Source organism: Vipera berus, assembly GCF_964194415.1.
Source record: "Vipera berus genome assembly, chromosome: 1".
NCBI classification, from domain to species: Eukaryota; Metazoa; Chordata; class Lepidosauria; order Squamata; family Viperidae; genus Vipera; species Vipera berus.
This window is the reverse complement of record NC_138202.1, coordinates 15,553,853-15,579,954: the sequence shown is the minus strand read 5'-3', so window position 1 is coordinate 15,579,954 and position 26,102 is coordinate 15,553,853. Positions and strand designations below refer to the sequence as shown.

Here is a 26,102-nt window from a genome sequence, read left to right as displayed (position 1 = left end):
CAAGACAAGGCTGTATTCTGAATACTTGGGGGTGTCTGAGGCAGTACTGGCCTATACTGGGATTGGAGGCCAAGTGAGTGGAACAGAAGGAGAATCTGTGAAGGGTTAGTTGTCCTGTCTGACATTCTTTCTAAGCAACATGCATTAGGAGAAGCAAATCTTATTAAAAGTATCCAGAGGACTTTCAGGGCATGGTGTTCACCACCACAGGGCTTCTGAATAATATCTAGGACAGTGATGGCGAACCTTCTGGAGACCAAGTGCCCAAGCTGCAATCCAAAACCCACTTATGTATCGTCGGGTATTGGGTGGGCGTGGTAATGGCAGACTGGGTGGGACTAAAAAGTTCAATCAATTCCAACTTTCCGAGACTTCCGGTGGCGACGCGACGCCGAAGACAGCCGTTTTCGGGCTGCCCGCTCCATCGTAAACAGCGCCGATCAGCTGTTTAAAGCAAAAAGGTTTTATAAAACCCAGCTGAAGGCCTAGGACTGGGGCAACAGCACGTGTGCCCACAGAGAGCGCTCTGCGTGCCACCTGTGGTACCCATGCCATAGGTTCGCCACCACGGCTCTAGGATATGAGACTGAAACCTGCGCCATTAGTTGTGGCAATTTTGTCCGGCTGTTCAACACCCAACAATTTTAACCTCAGCGAACGGAAGAGGGCTACTTCTGGATCAACTTCCAGAGAAGAAATTTGAATTTTAACTCTGCCACAAGTTGCCTTGGTAGCCTTTCATTAATGTGTTTTTTGTTTCCCTAAGCTGTAACACAGGCATAATAATGGTTTTCCCTTCAGAGTAATTTTCTGTATTCTTCCAACTTGAGAACTGTGTATGATGTACTTCATAGAAGCAGGAATGGTACACAAGTATTGTTATCATGAGAAAACTATTTAACAAATAAAAATCTGGATCCTGGTTGATGTCTGAAGTCACCATCCCAGTGATTGTTGCTTTGGCCAACACCTTTTCCTCCTTTCCACTTTTTCCCCAACATAGGGACCCCTGTGAACCGAATCCCAATCATGGCCAAGCAGGTGCTGGATCTTTATATGCTCTATGTTCTGGTGACCGAGAAGGGAGGCTTGGTGGAAGTGATCAACAAGAAGCTGTGGAGGGAGATCACCAAGGGTCTGAACTTGCCCACCTCCATCACCAGTGCTGCCTTCACACTGCGTACCCAGTAAGTCACAGAAGGACATTCAGGAGGTGCCTTCCCCAATTTGACTTCAGGTCGGGCCAGGCATTTATGGAGCAATTATTTGTATAGGGAAAAGGGAAGAATTTGTTTTAGTGGAAAAATGACTGGGCAGATTATGTCATGCATGAAAAGTACACAAGAATGAATGGAGGAATCTCTCCCACTCGGTCAAGTAAGAAAAAGATTCCAACAAAGGAGAATATTTGTAGCTCAGGGTTGAAATGAGGGGTGCTTGATGCTCTCTGAGTTTGGTTGTCTTCTTGCAAAGGCTTCATTACCCAAAGTAGGTAACATCATCGTTACATTGATGGGTAATGAAACATCTGCAAGAAAGCAACCAAGCTCAGAGAGCACAAAGGACCCCTCAAGAAAAAGATTATTTTTTGTTATCCTGTGCAACTGACCTGCAGGAAATTCCCCAGACTGGGGAATGACCATGCTGATTTGAGATAATGGAAGTTGTATCCAATATGGATGGATGGTACCAGGCTGAAAAGGCTTGCATTTCAGACTGCAGTGTATAGAGAAAACCAGCTAAATTTCCTAAATTTCCCCAGAATTTAAATCTCTATAGAAAAGTGATCAGTTCCAAAACATTAAAAGGATTTTGGAATAGTGTGTCCTGAGAACCATTATTCTATGTTGTGAAGTAGAATCAGAAAATAGGAGCCTTCCACCTTGTTCTGCCCTTCCTTTCTTTTTTCCCTGACTTCTTTCAGTTCCCTTCCCCCATCTTTTTCATCCACCTTAATCAACAATAAAGTTAATTACTCTGGAATTCAGAAAACCAGGTGGCGGAAGGGGATTTGGGATGGTGGGGGAGGAGGAGAAGGAGAGCTATTAACTTTTTAAAAGCCGGGAGCCTTTAAAAGAACACCAGCATTTTTTTTCACCACTCATGTGGCTCTTGGAAATGGAAGTTTCTGGATTTTGCAGCATATTATCCCGGGCATCTGGTAAACAGGGAATATTGATCTAAAATATTTACTTGAAACATCCTTCCTCTGTTCCTCAGTTTAATAGGTTCCCTGAATAGTTTCCAGAACAATGAATTGGACACATCCATATCCTTGATATTGGATTGTTTGTTTATTTATATCCCATCTTTTTAAATAAATAACTCAGGGTGGTGAACACATTTAATACTTCTTCCTCCTTTTCCTATTTTCCCCATAACAACAAGCCTACGAGATGAGTTGGGCTGAGAGTGAGTGACTGGTTCAAAGTCACCCACTTTGCTTTCCTGCCTAAGGTGAACTAGAACTCACAGTCTCCTGGCTTCTGTCCTGGTGAAAAGGGAGAAAAGCCAATGTGGATGGAATGAGAATATTCTGTTTTTATTAACAACTAGGTTTCTTATCAGCATAGCTGTGTATGTTACATAGCATTTCAGTTAAGATTCCCAGTCCATGATGGAGGAATCAGCAAATCTAAATTTGCCTGATGTATCAGAAGGGCAGAATCTAGAAGTGAAGGCACCAGGCTAGAAATCAGGAGACAAGTTCTAGTCCTGCCTTAGGCCTGAAAGCCAGATCAAGGACTCACATAGCAATCATACAAGGTTTCTGAATAGCAAGTCATGCATTTTCTTACAGTTGTTATAACAAACCTGTAATGGAGATCACTTTTAATGCCTATATAAATGTTCAAGAATGTGGTGTTAAGCCAGTACAGGTAGTTGTTGACTTCAACCGTTCATTTAACAGCAGTTCGAAGTTACAGTGGCACTGACAAAAGTGACTTACAACCCATACTTGCACTTAAAACCGTCATGGTATCTCCATGGTGATGAGATCAAAGGCACTTGGCAACCGGCATGTATTTATGATGGTTGGAGTGTTCTGGTGCCATGTGATTGCCATTTGCAACCTCTCAGCTAGCTTCTGACAAGCAAAGTCAGTTGAGGAACCTGGATTCAAAGTACAGGTTGTCCTCGACTTACAGCAGTTCATTTAGTGATCGTTCGAAGTTACAACTGAAAAAAGTGACTTATGACCATTTTTCACACTTACGACCATTACAGAATCCCCATGGTCATGTGATCAAAATTCAGAATGCTAGGCAACCGACTCACATGACCATCGCAGTGTCCCAGGGTCATGTGGTTACCTTTTGAGACCTGACAAGCAAAGTCAATGGGAAAGCCAGATTCACTTAACAACCATGTTACTAACTGCAATGATTCACTTAACAACTATGGCAAGAAAGATCATAAAGTGGGGCAAAATTCGCTCAACAAATGTCTCACTTAGCAACAAAACATTTGGGCTCAATTGTGGTCAAAAATCAAGGACTACCTGTCCTAAGAGTCATATTTGCTGCTTTGGATTATGCTAAACTATTATTTTCTCAAAAAAAAAACAACCCAGGCCATTCCACTATACCAGGGGTAGGCAACCTTGGCTCTTTTATGACTCATGGACTTCAACTCCCAGAATTCCTCAGCCAGCATGGCTGGCTCAGGAATTCTGGGAGTTGAAGTCCATGAGTCATAAAAGAGCCGAGGTTGCCTACCCCTGCACTATACCAATACAGCTTGTCCTCACTTGGGACCAGCAACTCTGTTGCTAAGTGATGCAGTTATAAAGTAAAATGTCACAGGACTGTGCAAACTTACATCATCAATTCTGGATACAGTTGTGTTAAGTGAATCATCCATAATTGTTAAATGCAGCGTCTCATGATCGTGACTTGCGATCTCCTGCTGGCTTTCCCACTGACTGCTTGTGGGAAGTCAGCTGTGAAGGTTGCCAGTGGTGACTGTGTGACCACAGGACACAATGACTGCTGTAAAAGCACTCTGGTTGCCAGTTACCCAAATCACAATCACATGACCATGGAGACAATACAGTGGCTGCAAGTTTGAGGAACAGTTGTAAACCTACTTTTTCAGTGCTATTGTAACTGAATGGTTGCTGAACAAGCAGTCGCTAAGCAAGGACTACCTATTTTGGTCTGGTACACCAAACTATATAAATTCACCAGTGTAATACATTGGCAGATTCAAAATACAATAATAAAAAAATTGCTGCTGTTTGTTGGAGTCTATTAAATTAAGCAGCCATGATTTTTGTGTCTCTCTTTTGTCTCCAAAAGATACATGAAGTACTTATATCCATACGAGTGCGAGAAAAGAGGGCTGAGTAACCCCAATGAACTCCAAGCAGCCATTGACAGCAACCGGCGAGAAGGCCGTCGGCAAGGATTCAGTGGTTCAATCTTTACTTATTCTCCCAGTGGCACTCATACCATGTTGTCATCACCCAAGCTTCAAGTACCAACCTTGGGACTGACCTCAACCACTAATGGCAACCCCATTGCCCCTGTTCCAAAAATCAAGAAAGGTAACTCTTTGCACCCTCTCCTGAGAAAGATGTGTTGAACATTTCAAGGAGTCTTCCTGGTGGCTTCCACTCCCACAATCCCTAGGGGCTGTGCTGGTTCTAAAGATTGTGGGAGGAGAAGTTCAAAGACTGGAGGGTACCAGGTTATGGAATTACTTTTATATCTTCATTTAAGTACTGCAGGTGTAATTAAGTGGTGCTGAGTTGCAGTGAATTTAGTATGCTGATCTCTTAATTAGCAGGTGGGGCTTTTCACATCAAATATAATGGGAAAATTAGTGGGGGAGAGGCTTTCTTGCACCTCAGAGTAGTCATTAAAAGTTCTATTAGAGCCCTTGAATGCTGTTTCCTTAAAACGATGGTATACAGGTGGTCCTCACTTAAACCACTTGTTCAGTCACCATTTGAACTTAGGACGGTGCTAAACAAGTGCTCACAACCGGCCCTTGTACTTGAGATGCTCACAGTGTCCTGCAGTCACACAATTGCTATTTTCTACCTCCTTTGCTGGCTTTCTATAATCCAAACAAGTCAATGATAAGTCAGCAGGAGGTTGCAAATGGCAACCACATGGTGCCTGGCTTAATGACCCATGGCAATGCACTGAACAATAGCAACAGAAGTGCTAGAATTCCTGTTGCTAAGTGGCACAGTCATGTGATATCATGCTTTACCACTGTATTGCATGGTAGTGAAATTTGGGGTCCTGTTTTTAAGTGAGGACTACCTGTACAAGAACCTTGGGAGAAAGGCAGTTGACTTGGGCCTCACATAGGTAGCCCATCCAAAGAATTTGAAACGAGGACGTGACTAATGTCTTTCATTGCCTTGAGTGAAAAGTAATCAGTTAAAATATAATCTAGAATTACACATTCTCATTTACTGGATCATTGACTTAATTCATGTTAATAAAAACAATGACATAAAGATACCATCAACATAAAATGCTGTGAGAAAAACGGATTTGTTTGGGGTGGTAGAAATGAATGTTTTGCTCCTGGGCTTCTCAGAACTTCGAGGGGAAAAAATCCTATCAGGCCCTGCCTTTTGTAGTTAACTTCAAAATGTTATAGCATATTTTTTGCTCTTTATAGTAGCTTTCCTCATTCTCCACAGCTAGAAATACGGTTCTAAAGTCCACAGTGGCCAGACCAAGAGTGTTCTAAGTGGGTTGCATGCATCAATAAAAATGTTGCTTGTTTAACATAGGCAGTTTCATTCAGGCAATACAATTGCTCAAGCAGCAGAGAACTTCAGTCAAGGATAAAAGGCTGCAGTCAGGCAGTGCCGCAGTGTAATAGAGAAGCTCCTTATTCCTTTTTTGGGTGGACGACTTCTACCTGTAAGAGCACTGCCTGAATCAGCTAATGTCTACCCCCAGATTTGGTGCCGAGTCTAAAAGTTGATGCATAATGAAATTCTGCAGACTGGGTTTGGGCTCGGAACATCTGAATCTTGCTAAGGAAGATGTTGCAGAGGGAAACATTAAATGAACACGAGAGTTTAAGAGTCCCTTTCCCGTGGAAAAAAGCGAAAATGGGCCAGATGGAAAGGCTTGAGCGTGTTAGGAATAGGACTGTGCTCCCTTCAAAAATGATTTTGGAAGAAGGACTACAGATCTTGCAGAAGTACAGCAGCTCTATTATTCATTAAAAAAAAGCCCAATCTTTTTTTGTACTTTTTCATGTAAGCTTTAAAAGCAGCTGCAACTACTTTACGTATTGCATTAATTTAAGTTTAATTACTTCTGTTAACACTATCTTCCTCAGATTATGGGAGCAGTCTCCTAGAGAGGCTATAATTTTACCAGCTGCACCTATTTTACATATTTGTTTTCTAAAAAGAAAAAAAGAAACCCTAGAACCATTGTAGTCACCTCTCTCATCACTTTCCCCCCCACACACACACCAGAGGAAGATTCTGCAATTCCTATTGCGGTGCCCACCCGCCTACCTGTTTCACTAGCAAGCCATCCTGTCGTCGCAGCGCAGGCTGCAGCTGTGCAAGCGGCCGCTGCCCAAGCTGCTGTAGCTGCTCAGGCTGCAGCGTTGGAACAGCTACGGGAGAAGCTGGAATCGGGGGAGCCCCCAGAAAAGAAGATGGCACTTGTGACAGACGAACAGCAGCGACTGATGCAACGGGCAATCCAACAAAACTTGCTCGCCATGACCGCTCAGCTGCCAATGAGCATCCGGATCAACAGTCAAGGGGCCCGCTCACCAGGTTGGTGGGTTACTGGATATTCGCTCCCTTTCCTCAAAGATTGATAGTCATAGTAGACTTGAGGTAGAGATGGATGGAAGCCACGCACCCTAGCCCAAGGGTTGTTCAGGATTTATTTATTTATTTATTTATTTATTTATTTTTATTTATTTATTTATTTATTTATTTAATTAATTAATTAATTCAATTTATATACTGCCTTTTTCCTGAAGGACTCAGGGCGGTTTACAGGACAAAATTAAAACAATACAATATAAAAATTAAAATAAGATTAAATCAATAGCCCCAAAATTTAAAATTAGAATTTAAAAACCTTAAAACCCCTCAGTCCAGGCCAGCTAACTCAAAAAGCCAGGTTTTTAGGTCCCGGCGAAATGAACAAAGGTCGGGGGCAATCCGGAGTTCCACAGCAATTGATTCTATAGGGCAGGCGTGCCCACAGAGAACGCCCTCCCCCTGGGGATCACCCGCCGGCATTCCCTGACCGGCGGGACCCTGAGGAGGCCCTCCCTGTGGGAGCGCACAGGACGAAGGGAACTTGATGCCGGCAGCAGGTGTTCCCTCAAATATCCCGGACCCAAGCCATTTAGGGCTTTATAGGTAATCACCAGCACCTTGAATCTCACACAGAGGGTGACTGGAAGCCAATGCAGCTCGCGGAGAAGAGGTGTTACACGGGAGTATCGGGAGACTCCCATCAAAACTCGCGCGGCTGCATTCTGCACCAGCTGAAGCCTCTATGTGGTCCTCAAGGGCAGCCCCATGTAGAGAGCATTGCAGTAGTCTATCCGGGAGGTCATGAGCGCATGAGTGACTGTGCGTAGGGCATCTCGGTCCAGATAGGGCCGCAACTGGCGCAACAGGCGAACCTGGGCAAAAGCCCCCCTGGCCATGGCTCCTATATGATCTTCCAAACTGAGCCGTGTGCGGGCCCTATCAATGGGGGGTAACACCTCACCCCCCATAGTTAGCGATGGAAAAGACTGGTTAATCCGAGATGCCGGTATGCACAGCCACTCAGTCTTGGCGGGATTGAGTCGAAGCCTGTTTCTCCCCATCCAAACCCGGACCGCCTCCAGACAACGGGACATCACGTCGAGGGCATCACTGGGTTGGTTCGGGGTGGAAAGAAAAAGCTGGGTATCATCAGCATACTGATGATACCCCACCCCGAAACCACGAATGAGCTCACCCAGAGGCTTCATATAGATGTTGAACAAGAGAGGAGAGAGAACTGACCCCTGAGGAACTCCACAAACGAGAGCCCTCGGGGCGGACCTCTGCCCTCCCGTCAACATCAACTGCGAGCGGCCCAGGAGGTAGGAGGAGAACCACTGTAAAACAGTGCCACCCACTCCCAACCCCCTGAGACGCTGCAGTAGGATTCCATGGTCGATGGTATCAAAAGCCGCTGAGAGGTCTAATAGGACTAGGACAGAGGAACAACCCCTGTCCCGAGCCCGCCAGAGATCATTCACCAGCGCGACCAATGCCGTCTCCGTGCTGTACCCGGGCCTAAAGCCCGATTGGTATGGGTCAAGATAATCAGTTTCCTCCAGGAACAGAGGAAGCTGATGCGCCACCACGCTCTCAACAACCTTTGCAAGAAAGCGAAGGTTGGAGACTGGACGATAGTTGTTCAAAATAGCCGGGTCCAGGGCAGGCTTCTTGAGGAGGGGCCTCACCACCGCCTCCTTCAAGGCGGCAGGGAAGGGACTCTCCTTCAAAGAAGCAGTTATTACTGCCTGGAACCAGCCTCGTGTCTCCTCCCGATCTGCATACACAAGCCAGGAGGGGCACGTGTCCAATAAACACGTGGTAGAACTCGGTCTCCTCATGATCCTGTCCACCTCATCCGGGGTCACAGGATCGAATTCACTCCAGATAACATTCTCAAGACCGCTTGATTCCCCCCCCCCCCCGTCAGTCTCTGCCCAGTCAGAATCCAAAGCGGCCCGAATCTGAGCGATTTTGTCCGTCAGATGATGGCTAAACTCCTCGGCCCGCCCCTGCAAGGGCTCCTCCCTCACCTCCTGATTAAGGAGGGAGCGAGTCACCCTAAACAGGGCGGCCGGGCAATTATCTGCAGACGCGATGAGGGCAGTGAGGTAGTTAGACTTCGCCGTCATCATCGCCGCGAGATAAGACCTCGTAGAGGTTCTTAACCGCAGTCAGTCAGATTCAGACCAGCTGGATCTCCAACAGCTCTCTAGACCCTGTCTCCTACACTTCACCTCACGGAGCTCCATGGAAAACCATGGAGCCCACCAGGATCTGCGCCGGGTCAGGGGTCGCAAGGGTCGAGCGCCTCGGTGGCAGCCCTTTCCCAGGCATCCACCAAGGCGTCGGCCGGGCTGTGAGTGAGGCAGATAGGTATAGACCCAAGCACTGTTTGGAACCGTTCCGGATCCATTAGGCGCCTGGGGTGGAACCACCTGGTCGGTTCCGCAGCCCAGCGGCGAGGGGTGGCATAGTGGAAGACCGACCGCAGGAGATAATGATCGGACCATGACAGGGGCACAATAGTTGGCGAGCCCCCTCCCAGATCATCCAATCACTATCCAGATAAAAAAACTAGGTTGAGAGTGTGACCCCCTCAATGAGTCGGACCCTGAATTACTTGGGTCAGGTCCATGGCCGTCATGGAGGCCATGAACTCCCGAGCTAACTGACAACCCTCCCAGGGAAGGCAGGTTAAAGTCGCCCAGAACTATAAGTCTGGGAAACACAACCGCCAACCCTGAGAGGGCGTTGAGAAGCTCGGGCAGGGCCGTTGCCACACAGCTGGGCGCCAGGTATGTTAGCAACAAGCCCAACTGAACCCCAGGGCCACACCTCAGGAGGAGTGACTCACTCCCGACTATGTGTACGACAGTGGCCTCCTGCGGACATAAGGTCTCCTGTATAACCACCGCCACCCCACCGCCCCTGCCCTGGTGAAGCACACGGAAACCTGGAGGGCAAAGCTCAGTCAGAGGAACACCTCCCTCTGAGCCCAACCAGGTTTCCGTAATGCGTGCCAGGTCCACACGTTCCTCCTCGAGCAGATCGCGGACGAGGGGGAGCCTTGTTCACAACGGAACTGGCATTAAAGTACACCAGCCTGAGTTCAGGGGCCTGATCCCCCTCAACCCCGGATAAATGGGTACTAGCCGGAAGGTCGGAGCACGCCACCGCTTGAAGACAGCGGGGGCATGATCCCAGGTGTTGATGTGGCCCTCTGTGTAACCGCCTGCTGCCATTCCCAATCATCGTGGGGATTTGAGACCCCACCCCACTGCTGGGAAAACCAGAGGCCCCCAACCCCATCTCGCCAGGAACCGTCTCAGGCCCGGACTGACAACCGGTTGGTGGGGCACCCCCCAATTCCCACCCAACCCTACCATTCCCCTCCCTCCCTAACCCCTTAAAACAACTGGCTAAAAAACATACCAGGGGCCTCTTAATATATTTCCACCAGAGGCCCCTATCTATGCCCAACCACCTCTCGGGGTCCCAGGAATTGGGCCCGTCCTTAAGGGAGATGATGGAAAGAGCGGCAGGTCGCACCCAGAAGGATTGCCTCATATTGGAGCCTGAAGCATTCAGGGTACAGGTAGTCCTCACTTAACAATTGCAGTAGGGACCAGAATCTCTTGTCACTAAGCCGTGTGGTCATTAAGTGGAACATTTTATGACTGACTTGTGATTTCCTGCCGGCTTCCCCATTGACTTTGCTGGTCAGAAGTTCACTGTAAAGGTAACAAATGGTGATGGTGCATGCTGGTTGTCAAGTGCTTGAATCATGACCAAGGGACCCTGCACTGGCTTTAGCTTTAAGGAGCGCTTGTCTCTATTTTCAGCTCTGTCTTAGGTTTGAACAGTCCCTGAATGATATTGGTAATTGAGAACTTACCTGTTAACACTCCCATTAAGAAAGCATTTTGTAACTATTATTGAAGAGAAAGGTGTGACTCCGTGGCTAGAAAGTTTATTTTCCAAATAAAGTTCTGTTATGGTTTATTGTATGCTGCTCAAAATCACGTTTTCTGAGTTGGGCGGCTATATACTCAGGACTGGTCATTTAACGACATTTCAAAGTTATGATGGACCTTCCCAAAAACTATTTATGACCCATTTTTGGAATTACAATGGCCACATAACACACACTCCACAAACCATACAGCGGCATTTTGAGCACTTGGCAACCTGCTCACCTTTATGGCTCTTTGCTCTGTGTCCTGCAGTCATATGACGGCAATTTGCAACATTTTTGGCTAGTTTCTGGAGTTTATGTCTGGGTTCCAGCAAAAAACAGCCTTTGGGGACTGCGGCATTTGCTTAACGACTACAGCGTTCGCTTAACACCTGTTGAAAAAAAAATTAAAAAAAAATCAAGTCTAGTTACATGATTACTTGATTTACAACCACAATGATTTATTATTGTAATTCGAGGCTCAACTACAGTCATAAGATGAGGGCTACTTGTAAATGTGATGAATAAAAATAAAAAAGGATAGATTTTTAAAATCTCTGTAAATGATGTGTATCAAACAAGTTTGCATTATTTCTTTCATTTCTGCCAGCTGTATTTATTCTGCATCATTTTATCCTGCTTTAACTAGGCTTGGATTGATCACTGAGCGCTCAGACTAGAAAGTAATCACTGACATTTTTATAAGTCTACAAATCCCACCCCCAATTCAGTGAAAATTGAATTCGGTGTCTTTTGATGATACCATTAAAAATGCAAGCTGTCAGGATCTTCCTTTTTTTTTTTACCAAGTTTTCAACATAATTCAGAAGTTCCAAGTGGCTGAGCGATTGCCTTGGTTTTCCATTTACAATATTTACATGTCCTTATTTTCAGGCTTACACATTTAATTTCCAGCTTACAATGTGTAGCCCCAGAGTTAATGTATTGCTGCTTTAAGCTAATCTCTCACCATACAAAGATTGGTTTTTGAATCTGAAAAAGAGCCCTCTTGATTCTTTTGCAGAAAACCGCCAAGACTCTTCCATGAATCTGGCTGCCAACGGCACCAGTAGCATTAGCATGTCAGTCGAGATTAACGGCATCGTGTATGCAGGTAAGGGGAAAATGCAGTTGGGACTTAGAGAAAATGGTTGGCCATGCCCACTTGAGGCGAGAGTTGATCGTTCTGTAAACCGTGTCACGTACTGTCAACTTAGAAAAAAGTGGCAAATTTGCAGGTGGATGGTGAGCATCGAGTTCCTAATCGAACAAGAAAGGGGGAGGGCTGCAGCTTGGGGGTATTTATTTATTTATTCATTCTGCAGAGTGTATGGCAGTGACACAGTGATATATCACTAGAGAGGGCATGCATTTTTAATGCATGCTTTTGAAGGCAAAAGAAGGGTGTTAACAGAAACTTATTGTGCTGATTTTAATTCTGTAAAAAAGGCAGAAAACCCTTGAGTACTCCAGGGAGTATATGCAGCACTGGAGGTTCCCCCCCCCCCACCCCAGACGTATTAATAGAGAAACTCTCAAGTTCATCTTGGCTTGGGATGACTTCATGTCATTCTCCTGGCAATATTACTGAACTACTTTGCCATTGCTTCATTGGGGGATGGGGGTGTTTATTTGACTTTCCAATCCAGACTAAAGGTGTGGGATTTACTAGTGGGCTCCCGTCCAAGTTTTAACTAGATTAGGCTCTACTTAGCTTTTCACAATCAGCCAAGATTGACTAGCTCCTGCTATCTAGATTGACATCTCTGCGTTAAGATGTAAGAACTAATGTGCTTACTCTAAAGTACTGCCCTCTTTAGTTAACCTTGGCATATTAATCCACATGGGTTACAGTAGTGGCCAAAATTGTGGAAACCTTTTGGGAAAAGTGTACATTTGAGGTTTGATGGCTAATAACACCACTTTTTTTGCAGTAGTACCATAAAATTATATATCAATGGAAAGATAATTTAATCAAGAATGTAATGCAATAACCTTTATGAAGGATTTGCTATTAGAATAGCAGTTATAAAGAAGAAAAGTGAAACACCTAGAAAAAACGAGATAGAAAAATTATCACTGTGTCAGTTAATACTTAGTTGGGTAACCTTTAGCATGAATTACAGCCTTACAACAGCTTCCCATGGAGTGAACCAAGCCCTTTAGTTCTGCAGCTGTTATGATGTGACACCAAGACTGAATGATTTGCTTCTATTAAAAGGGTTTTATTGCTGGGTCGCTTCTGACTAACAGGTTTCTTTAGTCGGCTCCATAGATTTTCAATTGGGTTAAGGTCTGGGCTACTGCCAGGCCATTCCAGCAGTGGAATATGATTAGCTTGAAACCACTTTTTGCATACAGCAGCAACAGGACATGGAACTGAATCCTGTTGAAATATAAATGCTTCATTGTCTTGGAAAAGATCATGTGCGGAAGGCTTCAGTTTGGGTTCAGGTATTTCATTAATGTATTTTTGGCCATTTATATTCCCATTAATCACACAAATTCTGCCCACACTTTTTGATGTCATACAACCCCTGATCATAACACTGACTGGGTGTTTCACGGTACATGTAATGCAATCAGGATGCAAATCTTCTCCGATTTTTCTCTTTACGTATTTTATGCCATCACTACCAAACAGGGAGATCTTGTCCCATTGTTCCTCTGTCCAGGTAACATGCGTTTTAGCTCAGTTTAATCTTTTCAACCTTAGTTTGAGAGATAAAAGTGGCTTTTTTCATGGAATTCTAGATTTTAGACCAAATTCCTACAGTCTGCGCCGAGCAGTCCTTGCACTCAACTTCACATTGCATTGCGTCATTTCATCTTCTATACACCCAGATGATTTTCTTCTGACACGTAGGCACAGTCTCTTAATTCTTCTATCATCACTTGCTGTTGTGCACCTTTTTCTGCCTTTACCAGTATGGTTTTCTAGTGACTTTGAGTCTCCTTATACCTCTTCAAAAACTTAGAAATGCCACCTTTGGTTAAGTTTCCACCAATTTTTCTTCTAATTTCTTTATAACTGTAGCCTTGTTCACTTAATAATACCATTTTACATCACTTTCTGGGCGACCAGTCAAGTCTTTGCACCATTACTTTAATTTTATTACGTTTTACAAGCTCACTAAATGAAAGAAAAAAGCCCAACCAACTTGATAGCGATCACATAACACACTGACAAATGTCATCCTCTCAGCTTCAATACATGACATCAATAACTGAATTCTACTTTGATCTGATTGGCTCATTGCCAAAACAAGATGACCCCCCAATTGGCTCTCTAAACACACATGCTCATTGGCTGCAATCAGATGAAGGAAAACTACCTGATATCAACCTAAGCAAGTTGTGCTTCCTTTTCTGGTTATTTGGCTGTAACTTTTCATAAAGGTAAAGGTTCCCCCGCACATGCGTGCTAGTCGTTTCTGACTCTAGGGGCCGGTGCTCATCTCCGTTTCAAAGCCGAAGAGCCAGCGCTTGTCGAGGACGTCTCCGTGGTCATGTGGCTGGCATGACTGGACGCCAAAGGCACACGGAACACTGTTACCTTCCCACCGTAGTGGTCCCTATTTTTCTACTTGCATTTTTACATGCTTTCGAACTGCTAGGTTGGCAGAAGCTGGGACGAGTAGCAGGCGCTCACTCTGCTACGCGGCACTCGGGATTCGACCCGCCAAACTGCCGACCTTCTGATCGACAAGCTCAAACTTTGTTGCATTACATTCTTGATTAAATTATCTTTCTGTTGATATATAATTTGATGGTACTATTCTAAAAGAAAAGTGGTGTTATTAGCCATCAAACCTCAAATGTGCACTTTTTCCCAAAAGGTTTCCACAATTTTGGCCACTACTGTACATTGCTTGAAAGGTGTTACTCTAGTTTGGGGACTTTGATTATTATAGGGAGGTTCAAAATGACAGGCTAGGGGAGAAGAAGAGTTACAGCCGTTGTGAACCTGCCCTGTCCATTTTTGTTCCCTGTTTCTCTCCAGGAGTGTTGTTTGCCCAAACTCCAGGAGCCTCGTCTTCTCACAATAAAGGAAGCACCAACAGTGGGCGGAGTTCCAGCAGCACTGGCGGTGGTGGTGGTGGTGGGGGTGCAACAGGTGGCACGGCCGCAGGTTCACAAGTTGGTGTGGCCCCTGCACCGACTTCTACCTCAACCAACTCCTTATCGCCTTAAAACTACCACCTCTCCTTCCTCCTCCATCCCGCCAAAATGAAGACTCTCTGTTTGGACAGGACGTTTTGAGACCAGCCGTCCCCTTCCCTGTTTCCCCCGTGTGCAGTGGGGGAGTGAAATTGTGCCTTCCCCACCCTCCGATACCCCCCAGGCATCAGGGCCTGCGTGATACATTTGGATGGGGTTTTCTTGGATTTCAGGGCAGGATATGGGGGTAGAATCGGTGATGAACCTAACTACACGTGGCATCCAGCCATGGACATTGAGGGGCAACAAGAATTGTGCAGGTGGTTTCTAAAGGTGCAAACTCCCCCCTCCCCACCTGGGCAGCAAGGTGTTCAGGGATGGTACTGTCCCAGGATGGGACAAAGATTCAGAAAACAAAGTGCATTTCTCCCCCCCCCCCCCCAATGTAGCTGAAACCCAAACACCAAACAAAATTCAGGGGAAACGGAGTACCTGGAATGATGGTTTTCTCTTGTCCTCCCTCCTCTCTTGCATATTCCTTCCCCCCTTCCTCCCCTTTAAAGCATTCTTTACCCACTTAGTATTCTGTGTTTAGGGTTGTGCTTCATGGGGTCCTGGGCATTGCAGTCCCTACCTACTCAAAGAGGACACCAATTTGAGGGAAGGCTGGAAAGAACAACCACACAAAAGCTAAGTGGGGTTGGAGGGGTGCTGTTAAATTCTGAGCCGGAGCAATACTGTGCAGATTAGCTTTTTGACGTGATGCATTGTAGATCCATAACTCCTTACCTCATGCAAATCCACACTTTGCACTGTGTGTCCTTTTGATTTTGATTTTGTTTTTTTAAATTATTCTTTGGGATACCTCCAGACAAATAGCGGTGGCAGCAATAGCAGTAGGTGTGCCTCCACTCTCACAGGCTTGCTTCGAAATGGAACCCTAAATAATAATAATAACAATAATAATAATAATAATAAAAAATACAGATATCAAGGATTTCACAGATTGAGGATAATTTGGGGAAAGTTTTATTCCTTGCCTTTTTTTGAAAACTGCTGTCAAACTGTTTAAGGAAAATGAAAGGGAGGGTGTAAATACAGTGTTTATTTCCAATAGCGATCTCTCTCTCTCCTCCCCTAAATCAGACCCATAAGCAAGCTTCATGTCTTTGTATTTGTTAAGGAAAGCACCTCTAAAATAGGTTTCTTTTTTTCTTTTCTTGTGTTGATAACTCTTTGGAGCTGTCATTCTTCCTCTCTCCCCCCAGATCTGGGTAGGGCTTTGAGGTTGCTCAGGTAGTTTTTTGTGTGTGGAGTGGGTGGGGTTTGAGGGGGGCTATGGTAGCATTTCATGGGATAAAATATTTTTATACAGAGCTACCCCACACCCATGTATGGATTGTACCTTTGTGAGAATGAGGACTGAAAGGAGCAGCCTGCCAGCTGTTCATTTGTTGGCTCTCTTCTAATTCTTTATCTTAACCTACAGAAGATTCCATCTGTCATATGATCAGAGTGGCTGATTACTTCAGCGGTTTCTTAAAAACAATTTAAATAGTAGCATTTACCTGTGGCATAATCTCTTGCAAAGCTGCTTTTGTCTAAGCTGCTTTTCCAAGCACACCTATTTAGAAAACAGATGAGAGTGGCATAGTCACCATGACTTCTTTCAGGCTGGTGGAAATTATAAACCCAGAATCCCCAAACACAGTTCTCAATCAACTTGCAGCTACTAATATTTACCCTCCCCCCCCTTCCCTTTTTTTTCTTTGAAGACCATGATTTGTCAGAAAGAGCTCTAAACTCCTCAAACTGTGTTAAGATTTGCTTCCTTGCCAGCGCTCAGATATGTTTGGAACAGGGAAATTAGAACCTTCTCACAGGTTGTCATGTGCCTCCAAAGGTAGTTTTAGCAAAACTTGCCTGAATATTATACAGGGTTGGGTGGGATTCCTGTGCTGTTGGGATCTTCATGGTACTCCAGAATCACTCCTGCCATATTTATAATTCCATTTACAAGGAATCAAAGGGTCTTGCAGGACATACAACCTCCATTATTTCTAGCAGAGATCACTCCATTTTTGCCCCTTTGCTCACTCTTCTTGCATCCTTTCTTTGACTTTGATATTTGGGTTTGTTTTAGAATAGCTGTGTGAGAGGCATTTACCTAATTCTCCCCCCCCCCCGCGCCGCTTTTTTCAGTAACAAAGAATGTGACAGGAACAGCTTGGTCCGTAGGTCCTCTGCAAAGTTTAGAAAGGTAGTTTAGAAACAAGATATTCACAATTTCAAAAACCACCGTTTTTTAAGGGCCCCATTTTCAGATTTTCTTTTCCTTCTTACCTCTTCCTTTAATGCATTTTAGGAAAACAAATTTCCTTGGGAGTTCAGCATTTTCATTCCAAAAGACCAGTGAATCCCAATAACATCAGCAAGATACTCTTCAATCACCTTTGCAAGGGCCCTGTGCCTATTTTGATGGCTTTTTCCTCCCACATTTTAATTTGCTGCTGAGGGAAGTGGATCCTGGTGAGCAATTTGGTTAATTCCCTGTTTCAATTCTCCTAGGTATATGCACTCCAACTCACTCCCTTTGTGCCTTCTGAAAGTGTAATTTATCTCAGCCTGTGCAGTTAAAGGAACAAACAGGGCCTCTTTCAAAGAAACAGGGCCTTTGTAAGAGAAACCCTATTGGTTTATTTACCGGGATATGAGACAGAACCTTGAAAATTAGGCAGAGACACAGTTAGAAGATGTTGTTTTATCATTGACGTCCTCCCAAGTTAATCACATACTGTAGAGGCAAGATTTCATTTTGACAGGTTTTAATTTTCTGTGTAGTGAGCCTGAGTAAGTTCTGAGAATTTTATGGGGTTTTAAGCAGGCATATATTCTTTCTGTCTCTTCATTGCTGGGATTTTAATGCTATCACTTAGTTGCATCATACAATAGACTGACATGCGGTAACCCTTTCCCTTAGGACTGGTTCTTTTAAGTTGGATTCTGAGATACTGTAATTGATTCAGCATAACAGAAAGTATTTGAGTTAGATGTCAGTGTTTTCAAGCAGGAGACATTTTTCAGCCTCATTGAATAACCCATTTCAGCCAATTGGGTGACCCAGACATTGGAAAATGGAGTCCTATACTTCTGATCGGATACCAAAGTGGCAAGGGCTAATGTGGAGAATTCACAGTTGTGGATCTAGCAGCTTTTGGGCGTGCTAAGAATGGGAAAAATTCAGCTTATCTTCAGCATCCACAAATGCCCAAAGGAGTGCACTTCATCTTGGGAAGCAGTGTGTCCTGACCAAGCTGAACCATTTCCCACAGTTAACAGATCCCAGGCGCTTCACTTTATATTGGGCCCTTTTATTGTAGTACAGCTTTTCAGCATTGCAGCCCCCTCCCCTCTAATGCCAGGTAAGGTGAAACCTCTTGGCCACAATGCTTCAGATCTAGAAACATGGGGCAAAGCGTGTTGTCTCTAAATGGTGAAGAAGGAAAATGGGTTCACTTTCTGAGAGGAATGGAGTGCTCTGAGCCCCACAAGCTGCCATACACAGGGGATTTTTCCATTCTCAGGATTGCCGAGTATCTCATAGAGGAAAAAGACCGTCTTCAGAAAGTGAAATCCAGGAGATTGGTTTCTAAGGGGGTATAGAGGAACTGCAAAGTGGCTTAAATATGAAAGGGAGAAGAAGAAAAGTACTCTTAAAAGTGGAATTGCTGAATCTAGCCCTTTTTAGATGGTACCAAACAGACACGCTCTGTTTCTCTCTCTCTGTTTCCAGGACTCTGTTGACACAGGTGGGGGAATGCAAAAAGAGGGAAACATGGCTGTCGTCAGGCACGCTTACGAAAAAGGATTTCCCTCTTAGATGCTGACTGGGTTGGAGGAGGAAGAGACACATTTCTCTTTCCACTTGTGGTCATTGCCAGAGGGGCTGTCTGTGACCTGTAGGTAGCCAAAAGGAGGAGAGCATTGGGATAAGGTGTCCCTCATAATTTCATCTGTGCTCCATTGGTTTGATAACGGGGTGGTATCATATCCCAATCTGGAAGCATTCCTCTCCCTGGAATGCTCCGACACTTGAAGACTTTCTTTGAAGACTAACTATGAAATTGGAGCCTTTCCCCTCATGCCTTTACCACAGTTCTTGTTTTCTTGTGTTGTTTGCCGAATCAGCGTTACCCAACACGATTCTCTTCAAATGTGATAGGACTTCAACTCCCAGAATGCCCAATGTGGTGTAAGGTCACTCTAGGAATTCTGGGAACTGCGGTGCTATGACTGTTGGCGGGTGTCCAGCTAAGGAAGACTTGGTCTCTAGAGTTTCTGTGAGATCTGGAAACTTGTATGCCCCTTAGTTTTTCTGATCCAGTCTACTTGCATATCTCACTGGGTGCAGCCAGCTGAAAGTATCTGAGACTTTTTCTGCAGAAGCAGACTACTTGAGAATATGCCTCATTGGGCTTTAAAAAGCAGAGTTCTCAACATTTATTGAAATTTCATTGTGTAAAATGGCTAAAACAAGCCGTTTTCTAGATTTTGTATCTGAGGCGGGTTTTATAAAAGTGGCAGTGAAGAAATCACTAGTTCCTTCCCAAAAAACCCTTGAATTGTAATTGCCAGTAAGGTCCGTCAGTATCTATACTCTCTGCCACATAGGCAGCATTTTCTATTTTTGTTTGTTTCATCTGCTGTACGAGTCTGATTGTTTCATATCACAACTATTTTAAAAAAACCCACAAACCCTGTATTTTACAGTTCTTAAAATGGTTGCCTGAATTTGGCTCAAGACCTATATCCCTACAATCGATGCCCAGGATAGAGTTATTGTGCAAAATTGTTCTGCTGCATTCTTTTCTTAAGCAAGATCCCTGGTTTAACCTTAGCTGTAGGTAGGAGATAACTAACAGGAGTATATCTGTGTGCGGAATATATTGGCTATCGAGTAGGTAAAAACATCTCTCACAGGGCAGAGAGAGGGGAGGAATTGCTCTGTGAAATAAGGTGAGCCTATTGAGATATTGTCTGTTCTTTGTCCCTGCTTTCCAAATATGCCTTTGCTAGATTGGTTAAAATGAGTGAAAGCAAGCCTTTTTGTTGTGAATTCTTCTTCTCCTCTTTCATCCCCAATGGGAACTATTTTTTACCTAACTTCTGGATGGATCATCTACTTCCAGCAGCATAGAGAGGATTTAACAAAGAGGCAATTGAGGTAGCCATTTTGTGAAATTTTAGGCCAAGCACTGCTCCAACTTCTGTTGGCAGCTTGTAGCAAGACAAAGGCCCTCTTACCTTCCTTTAGTAATGGAACACATGCATAAGTGTCTTTCTTGTGTTTGCTGTTCCATTGTAGGAGCTGCAGTTCAAGTAATTAACCATTTCCTATTTCACTTGAATAAGGAAAACAGCGGTTATTAGCTTTGGATTAAACTAGGATATTAACCCAGCTTCAAATAATGCTTTAATGTCCCAGAGTATTCCAGCTTTTGACGATCAGTTCAAATGACAGGGAAGCTGGTTAAGTAGACAACTTTTTGTTTGCTTTATGTGACAAAGAGATTGTGAGGCTTGGCAAAAAGTGTGTGTGTAGTTCTTCAGCCATAAAATTGTCCAAATGTGGCCAAACCTTTAGTGACAGCTTTCAGGAGCTACAAAGTGTACGTTATCCCTCTTGGTTCCTCATTTTGGTAGCTCCTTCTTTGGAATTTAGTGGTCTCAATCAGAGTAATTTAAATCTCTGCCAATTTTGCGTGAGAGACCCTCCCAACCTGTGGTTTTGTCCACTGAGTATACGACTCTGTTCATTATCAGTAGGTGGGTCTTGGCATTTTCCCCATAAACATGATGAAAGAGGCTTCTAGTGTGCAGGTGGGTGGAGAAGATTCTATAACTAAATTTATATAAATATATATATATATATATATAATGAGTGTGTATGTTTGTGTCTTTTTCCCTTTTTGAGTGTAATTGTGTGCATGTGTGCGTGTGTGTCTAAGAAACGTATAAAATTTATTTTTCAGTCCAAGCTTTTGACTAAGGATTGGATTTGTAACTCAGGGGAATTGAACCTGCTGTCTAGATCTTGATTGTATCGGGGGAGGCGGGTAGGGCGAAGGGCCTCGGAACAAGGGCAGGTTAAAAAATGCTCAGATTTGCTTGCTGTGGCTGTGATTTAGGTGGTGGTGGTGGGTTTAAAAAATGCGTTCTGCTTGTTTTTAAACTTTCAAAAGAGCTGAGCCCCAGCATTGGCTTTGGTGTTTCCAGTTGTGTGAGCTTAATTATATACCCAATTCTCAAGGAACATTCCAAATTCTTTAATGATTTTGGAAAAGTTGCATTAGCGCCTTGGAGGAGTTGTAAGCAGGCAGTTGAGAGAAAAATGGATACTCATAAAAAACATTGTTCAAATTGTTCCAGTTTCTGCTTTGTTGTTTCTCTAAAGGCAGAGGCCTTCCAAGACAAGGGTGTAGGGTAAAAAGAAGGGAGACTTGAGTTAAAAGTGGTGATGCAAGGTCACTCAGTCTCTTTGGGTAATAATTCTTCCTGTTCTACTCTTATTTAATAGCACATATTATAACACATTTAGCATTTTAAATCCACCACCTTTTTTTTAACAGACCTCAACCTCTCCAGCTTGCTCAAACCACAATCAAGTTTTGTCTTGGGGGGAGTTTATTGGCTTATTTTTATTCTTGCAAAAGGGGTAAGGGATGGCTTTAGTTAGTAAAAGGGTGTTTTGTTCTTGCATTTGTACAAACACTGTGTTGAGGGGAGGTCTTGATAATACTCTCCCCCACTCTCCTTTGCATATCAGCATAAAAATAAGATGTAATTCCAGTTTTTCTCTGGGGATTTTGAATGGAAAAAATTGAATACAGCAAGGATATGCAATCTGTACAGCGTATGTAGTTTGTTTGACTCAGGTAATAAGAAATAAAAATCGTAAAAGAAACCACATTCTACCTCTGAAAACAGTAGGCCTGGGGCTGCCTTTTGTCTCCTGGCCTCTGTATTTTGTTTTTGTTTGTTTTTGCTTTTTTTTTTTAAAATCACTTTTTTCGCAAAACATTCAGGTATTAACCTTTGTGACTTAATAAAGAAATAAAAACACTGAAAAGTTTACATTTTATAACATTATTACAGATTGTATTTAAACTTCAGAAATATTTAAGATGATTGTAACCTTGTAAAGTTTAAGAAATATTAAAAAAGAAGAAAAAGTTACTTTCAAAGGTGTATGCCATCCATGTGTGTGTGTGTGTGGGAGGGTGTGCATATCTGTGTGAACATGCGAATATGGTGCCTAAATTGAAATGAGGATAAAGGTAATATTCATCAGTTTTTCTTCATTCTCTTTCTTTAAAAAGTATGGCAGGGATGGGTGAACTAAAGAATTACTTTTGCTCACAGGATGCTAAATGGATAAATAATCTGGCCTGTCATAATGTACCTTCTTATGTTCTTAAGCTCTCCCATCTGCCATACAGGGATATTAATACTGACTTACCTTTTTGGACTGCTGAGAAGGCTGCAAAGTAGAAGCAGAAAGCTGAGTTACATCTTTCAACCTTGGTTTAGCAATATTCATTGATTCACAGGAAAAAAGGCTCTTCACCTCACGTTGCCAAATTTATTAGAAGGTTCTGATATTCAAATTCCAAATTTGAATCACTATTACTCCTCAAATTATTTTGAATATATAAAATAATAAAGCACTAAGATTCAGATCCCTCTGCAAAATAATGTGGGACGTACACTGTGAAATGACTATAGACATCTTCAATATTATCCATAGTAAGAAAAGTTTAATTAGCAAAGGGAACAGGTTTGGTAATGGCCTCTGTTATGTGAGAAATGGAAATACACATAGTAGTTCTCTATAGTGACAACAGCACTGTATCCTGCTGTGTAAAAAAAAATTGAAAATATGGATTATCTAAAAATAGGCATGAATGAAGGCTGGTAGAGGCAGTCTTGAAGCAGACATCTTTATTTCAGCTTAAGCCATCAATCCCCAGCCTTTCCAGCTTTGTGGACCGGGGGTGGGGGAGGGGGGTGGGCGGGAAATGGTTACGTGGGTGAGCGCGCATGTGGGTGCAGCTCTAACGGAGCTATGTGTGTGAGCTGCTCACGCAGGTGGAGCTGCATGTGTTCACCCGCCGCTTCTGTGACCCGGTTCCGAACAAGCTGCAGCGGGATCCCTGGCTTAAGCAACTTTTAGTTTTTCTACTTAGCCTGAGGAAAAATTCTGGAAAATTTTCAGATGGTTCTACACCCTTCTTTGAGTAAAATATCGTGTAACCATGGATTTTGGGTTTTCTTAGGTCTACCTTTGTTTTGATCATGCTAATAACTGACTTTTTTGAAAAATAATAAGTAGGGGGTGGGGGAAGGGTGGGTAGTTCAGATAAACTTTTCATTAAAAACAAAACTAAAGGGAGACTTTATGAAACCTGCACATTTCCAAAAAAAAATTTCCATCTTAATAAAGATGTTCACTTGCTCGTTTGACTGGTACTCTTTAAGAGATGACATATCATTGAGTAATATCCATACTGTCCTGTGTTTTAACCACAGTTCATTAACCAAGTCATAAGATTGGGCAACCATAATACAGCCATAGTGGTTATGTACAGTAATTGGTTTCACTTACCACCACCATTCTGATTTAATGTAATGGGTGAATGCATCTAACGAGTCTGGATAGTTTCTTCTTTCCATCTAAAATCTCAAATGCATTTTGCTATGCTTTTGCACATCCTACCTAAACTCCTGCAATCTACTTTTCATCAATATGCAGTCTATTATCTACACTGCCTCTTAGCTCTGGGTTAACCCACAGAAGGCTAGCTTTGTTTGTCCTTCCATTGACAGGTAAACATGTTTTTATTCAGGCAGGCCCATAGGCTTTAAGATGATATTACTGAAATAGATTTTAATTGGAGAGTTACAGTAAAGCTGCTTCACTGATTATTTTTAATTGTTATTAATGTTTCTAATCCTGTTTTTACCTACTATAGCATTAGTTGCTCGGCATGTTATTTTTACAGAACAGCAGAATACAAATTTAGCAACAAGAAACTCTAGCTGCCCTAACAGATTGCTTCCCCTCCCCCCAGTCTAAGCCTTTTGTGTGAGTCTCTTTATTTAGCTACCACAATTCAAAACCACTTACCATAACTTTTGTGTTATAGGATACTGTAAAAATGAGAACCAGTTTGGCGAAATGATTAAAGGCATTGTGGGCTTGAAGAAAGGAGAATGAGTTCTAATGTTGCTTTCGGCACAGAAGCCAGTTGGGTGACTTTGGACCCCCTCTTTTTCCTAGGAAGGAGCCAGTGGCAAGCCACTTCTGAAAGATACTGTCAAAAGGAGAGAAAAAGCCCCCAACACCACATTGTTTGTGTAGTTGTCAGGAGTCAAGACTGACCAAAAGACATAAAATACATACATAGAAGCAGCCTAGATTGTGAGAGAAATCTATCAGTAATCATGATCAAGTATCTCCCAGATTCAGAAATTATGTTAAATTTATTGAGGTAATTTAGAAACAGGATAGGAAAGCCTAGAATCAGATGCAAATGACTTGCCAGTATTGGCTGGGTGGTAGGCACTGTATTCGGCCATAGTTTGCTGATGAAACCACAATAGATTGTCACTGCACAACAAACCATGCCATAAAATTGAAATAACTTGCCTAGTCATCATCTGCTCTATCTGGCAGCATCCTAAATGTCCCAAAAGAATACCCTCCATATTCCTTTGAAATAAAAATAGGTAGTCCGTAATCCTTGACTTACAGCCATTGTTTAGCGACTGAAGTTACAACAGCATTGAAAAAAGTGACCAGTAACCAGTCTTCACACTTCACATGATCAAAATTTCCAACAATTTCAGCCTCCAGGGGTCATGCAATTTCCGTTTGCGACCTTCCCAGGCAGCTTCAGTCAGTCAATAGAGGAAGCTGAATTCACTTAAAAGACAGCACGATTCCCTTAACAGCTACAGTGATTTGTTTTAATTGTGGCAAAACTCGTACATTCAGGATTGAATCATTTAACTGCCTCGTTTAGCAACGAAATTCTGGCTCCAGTTGTGATCATGAAGATTACCTGTATAAGCAGAAATTGAAACTTGAGATTTTCTGCCCTCGAGACAACACAATCCTGATGAAAGCTAAGCAGTCTTGAGATACACGGAGAAAAGTTCTGTGGTAATACTGACTGCACATATGTGCATCAATGGCTAACTACTCTGTATATTGTTACATTATGGAAAAATATAGTTATGCAGAATGCAAATATACATCAGTAGAAAGCAAGCGCCCCCTAGTGTTTGTTTAAATGACGTCCACAAACTCAGTTTCAACTAATGACATTTCTTCACCGTTTTTATACGAGTCTATTTTTCTGGCTTGCACTTCAGTAGAGACGCAGATCAAGTCTGCACGCCCTGTTAAACCAAGTCAATGAAAGATCAAGAGCAGGGGTCTTCAAACTTGGCCCTTTTATGACTTGTGGACTTCAACTCCCAGAATTCCTCAGCCAGCAAAGCTGGCTGAGGAATTCTGGGAATTGAAGTCCACAAGTCATAAAAGGGCCAAGTTTGAAGACCCCTAATCAAGAGTGTTCTGCAAAAACGCTATTCGGTGGCTAAAAAAAAGAGAGAAAAGCTTAACGAAGTTTTCTATCAGCCCGTAGACTCCCTTTCGCGGGGGGGGGGCTGTAAAAAGTCCAGAGAGGAAGAAAAAAACGGACTCGTCTTACACCGTAAATCAGGGGCCTTCAAACTCGGCCCTTTTATGACTCATGGACTTCAACTCCCAGAATTCCTCAGCCAGACACATTGGCTGAGGAATTCTGGGAGTTGAAGTCCATGAGTCATAAAAGGTCTGAGTTTGAAGACCCCTGCCGTAAATCGTCAACCTGCCTGCTACCTAACGCATTTTAACTCCGCAGGTCGTGAGAACGCCGACCCAGAAAAGAAGGAAGAAGTCACGTGGCTTTAAAAGCAAGCACCCGGATTTGAATCGCAGGCAAGACTCTTTGCCCAGCGGTCTGTATAGGTCAGCATCTTGGAACACCCACCGAGCGTCCTCTCCCAAGTCCGCCTCCTCTCAGCCTTTTTCCGGCGGAAAGTGTCGGTCTAGGACTAGAAAGCTAAAATCCATGGTCTCTGACTTCCCGCCCCTCCTCTTTTGCT

The 26,102-nt window shown here is 43.4% G+C and overlaps 2 protein-coding genes across 5 annotated transcripts in view; both read left to right on the top strand.

Annotated features, from left to right (window-relative positions):
* Positions 1 to 22,017, top strand: part of ARID3A (AT-rich interaction domain 3A) — an 86,173-nt gene extending 64,156 nt beyond the window's left edge. For 3 of the 4 annotated variants that reach the window (XM_081322665.1, XM_081322666.1, XM_081322667.1), the window contains 5 exons: positions 1,004 to 1,187; positions 4,302 to 4,549; positions 6,461 to 6,772; positions 11,752 to 11,841; positions 14,731 to 22,017. In XM_081322665.1, coding sequence (XP_081178791.1) covers positions 1,004 to 1,187; positions 4,302 to 4,549; positions 6,461 to 6,772; positions 11,752 to 11,841; positions 14,731 to 14,921 — 1,025 coding nt within the window. In that variant the 3' untranslated portion in view covers positions 14,922 to 22,017. The remainder of the gene's footprint in view (positions 1 to 1,003; positions 1,188 to 4,301; positions 4,550 to 6,460; positions 6,773 to 11,751; positions 11,842 to 14,730) is intronic. The other variant, XR_014025810.1, reaches the window with a different exon arrangement.
* A 2,985-nt stretch (positions 22,018 to 25,002) lies between these two features.
* Positions 25,003 to 26,102, top strand: part of RNF126 (ring finger protein 126) — a 30,614-nt gene continuing 29,514 nt past the window's right edge. Inside the window, exons 1-2 of the mRNA XM_081333372.1 lie at positions 25,003 to 25,113; positions 25,859 to 25,965. The gene's annotated coding sequence lies outside the window, so the exon portion shown is untranslated. The remainder of the gene's footprint in view (positions 25,114 to 25,858; positions 25,966 to 26,102) is intronic.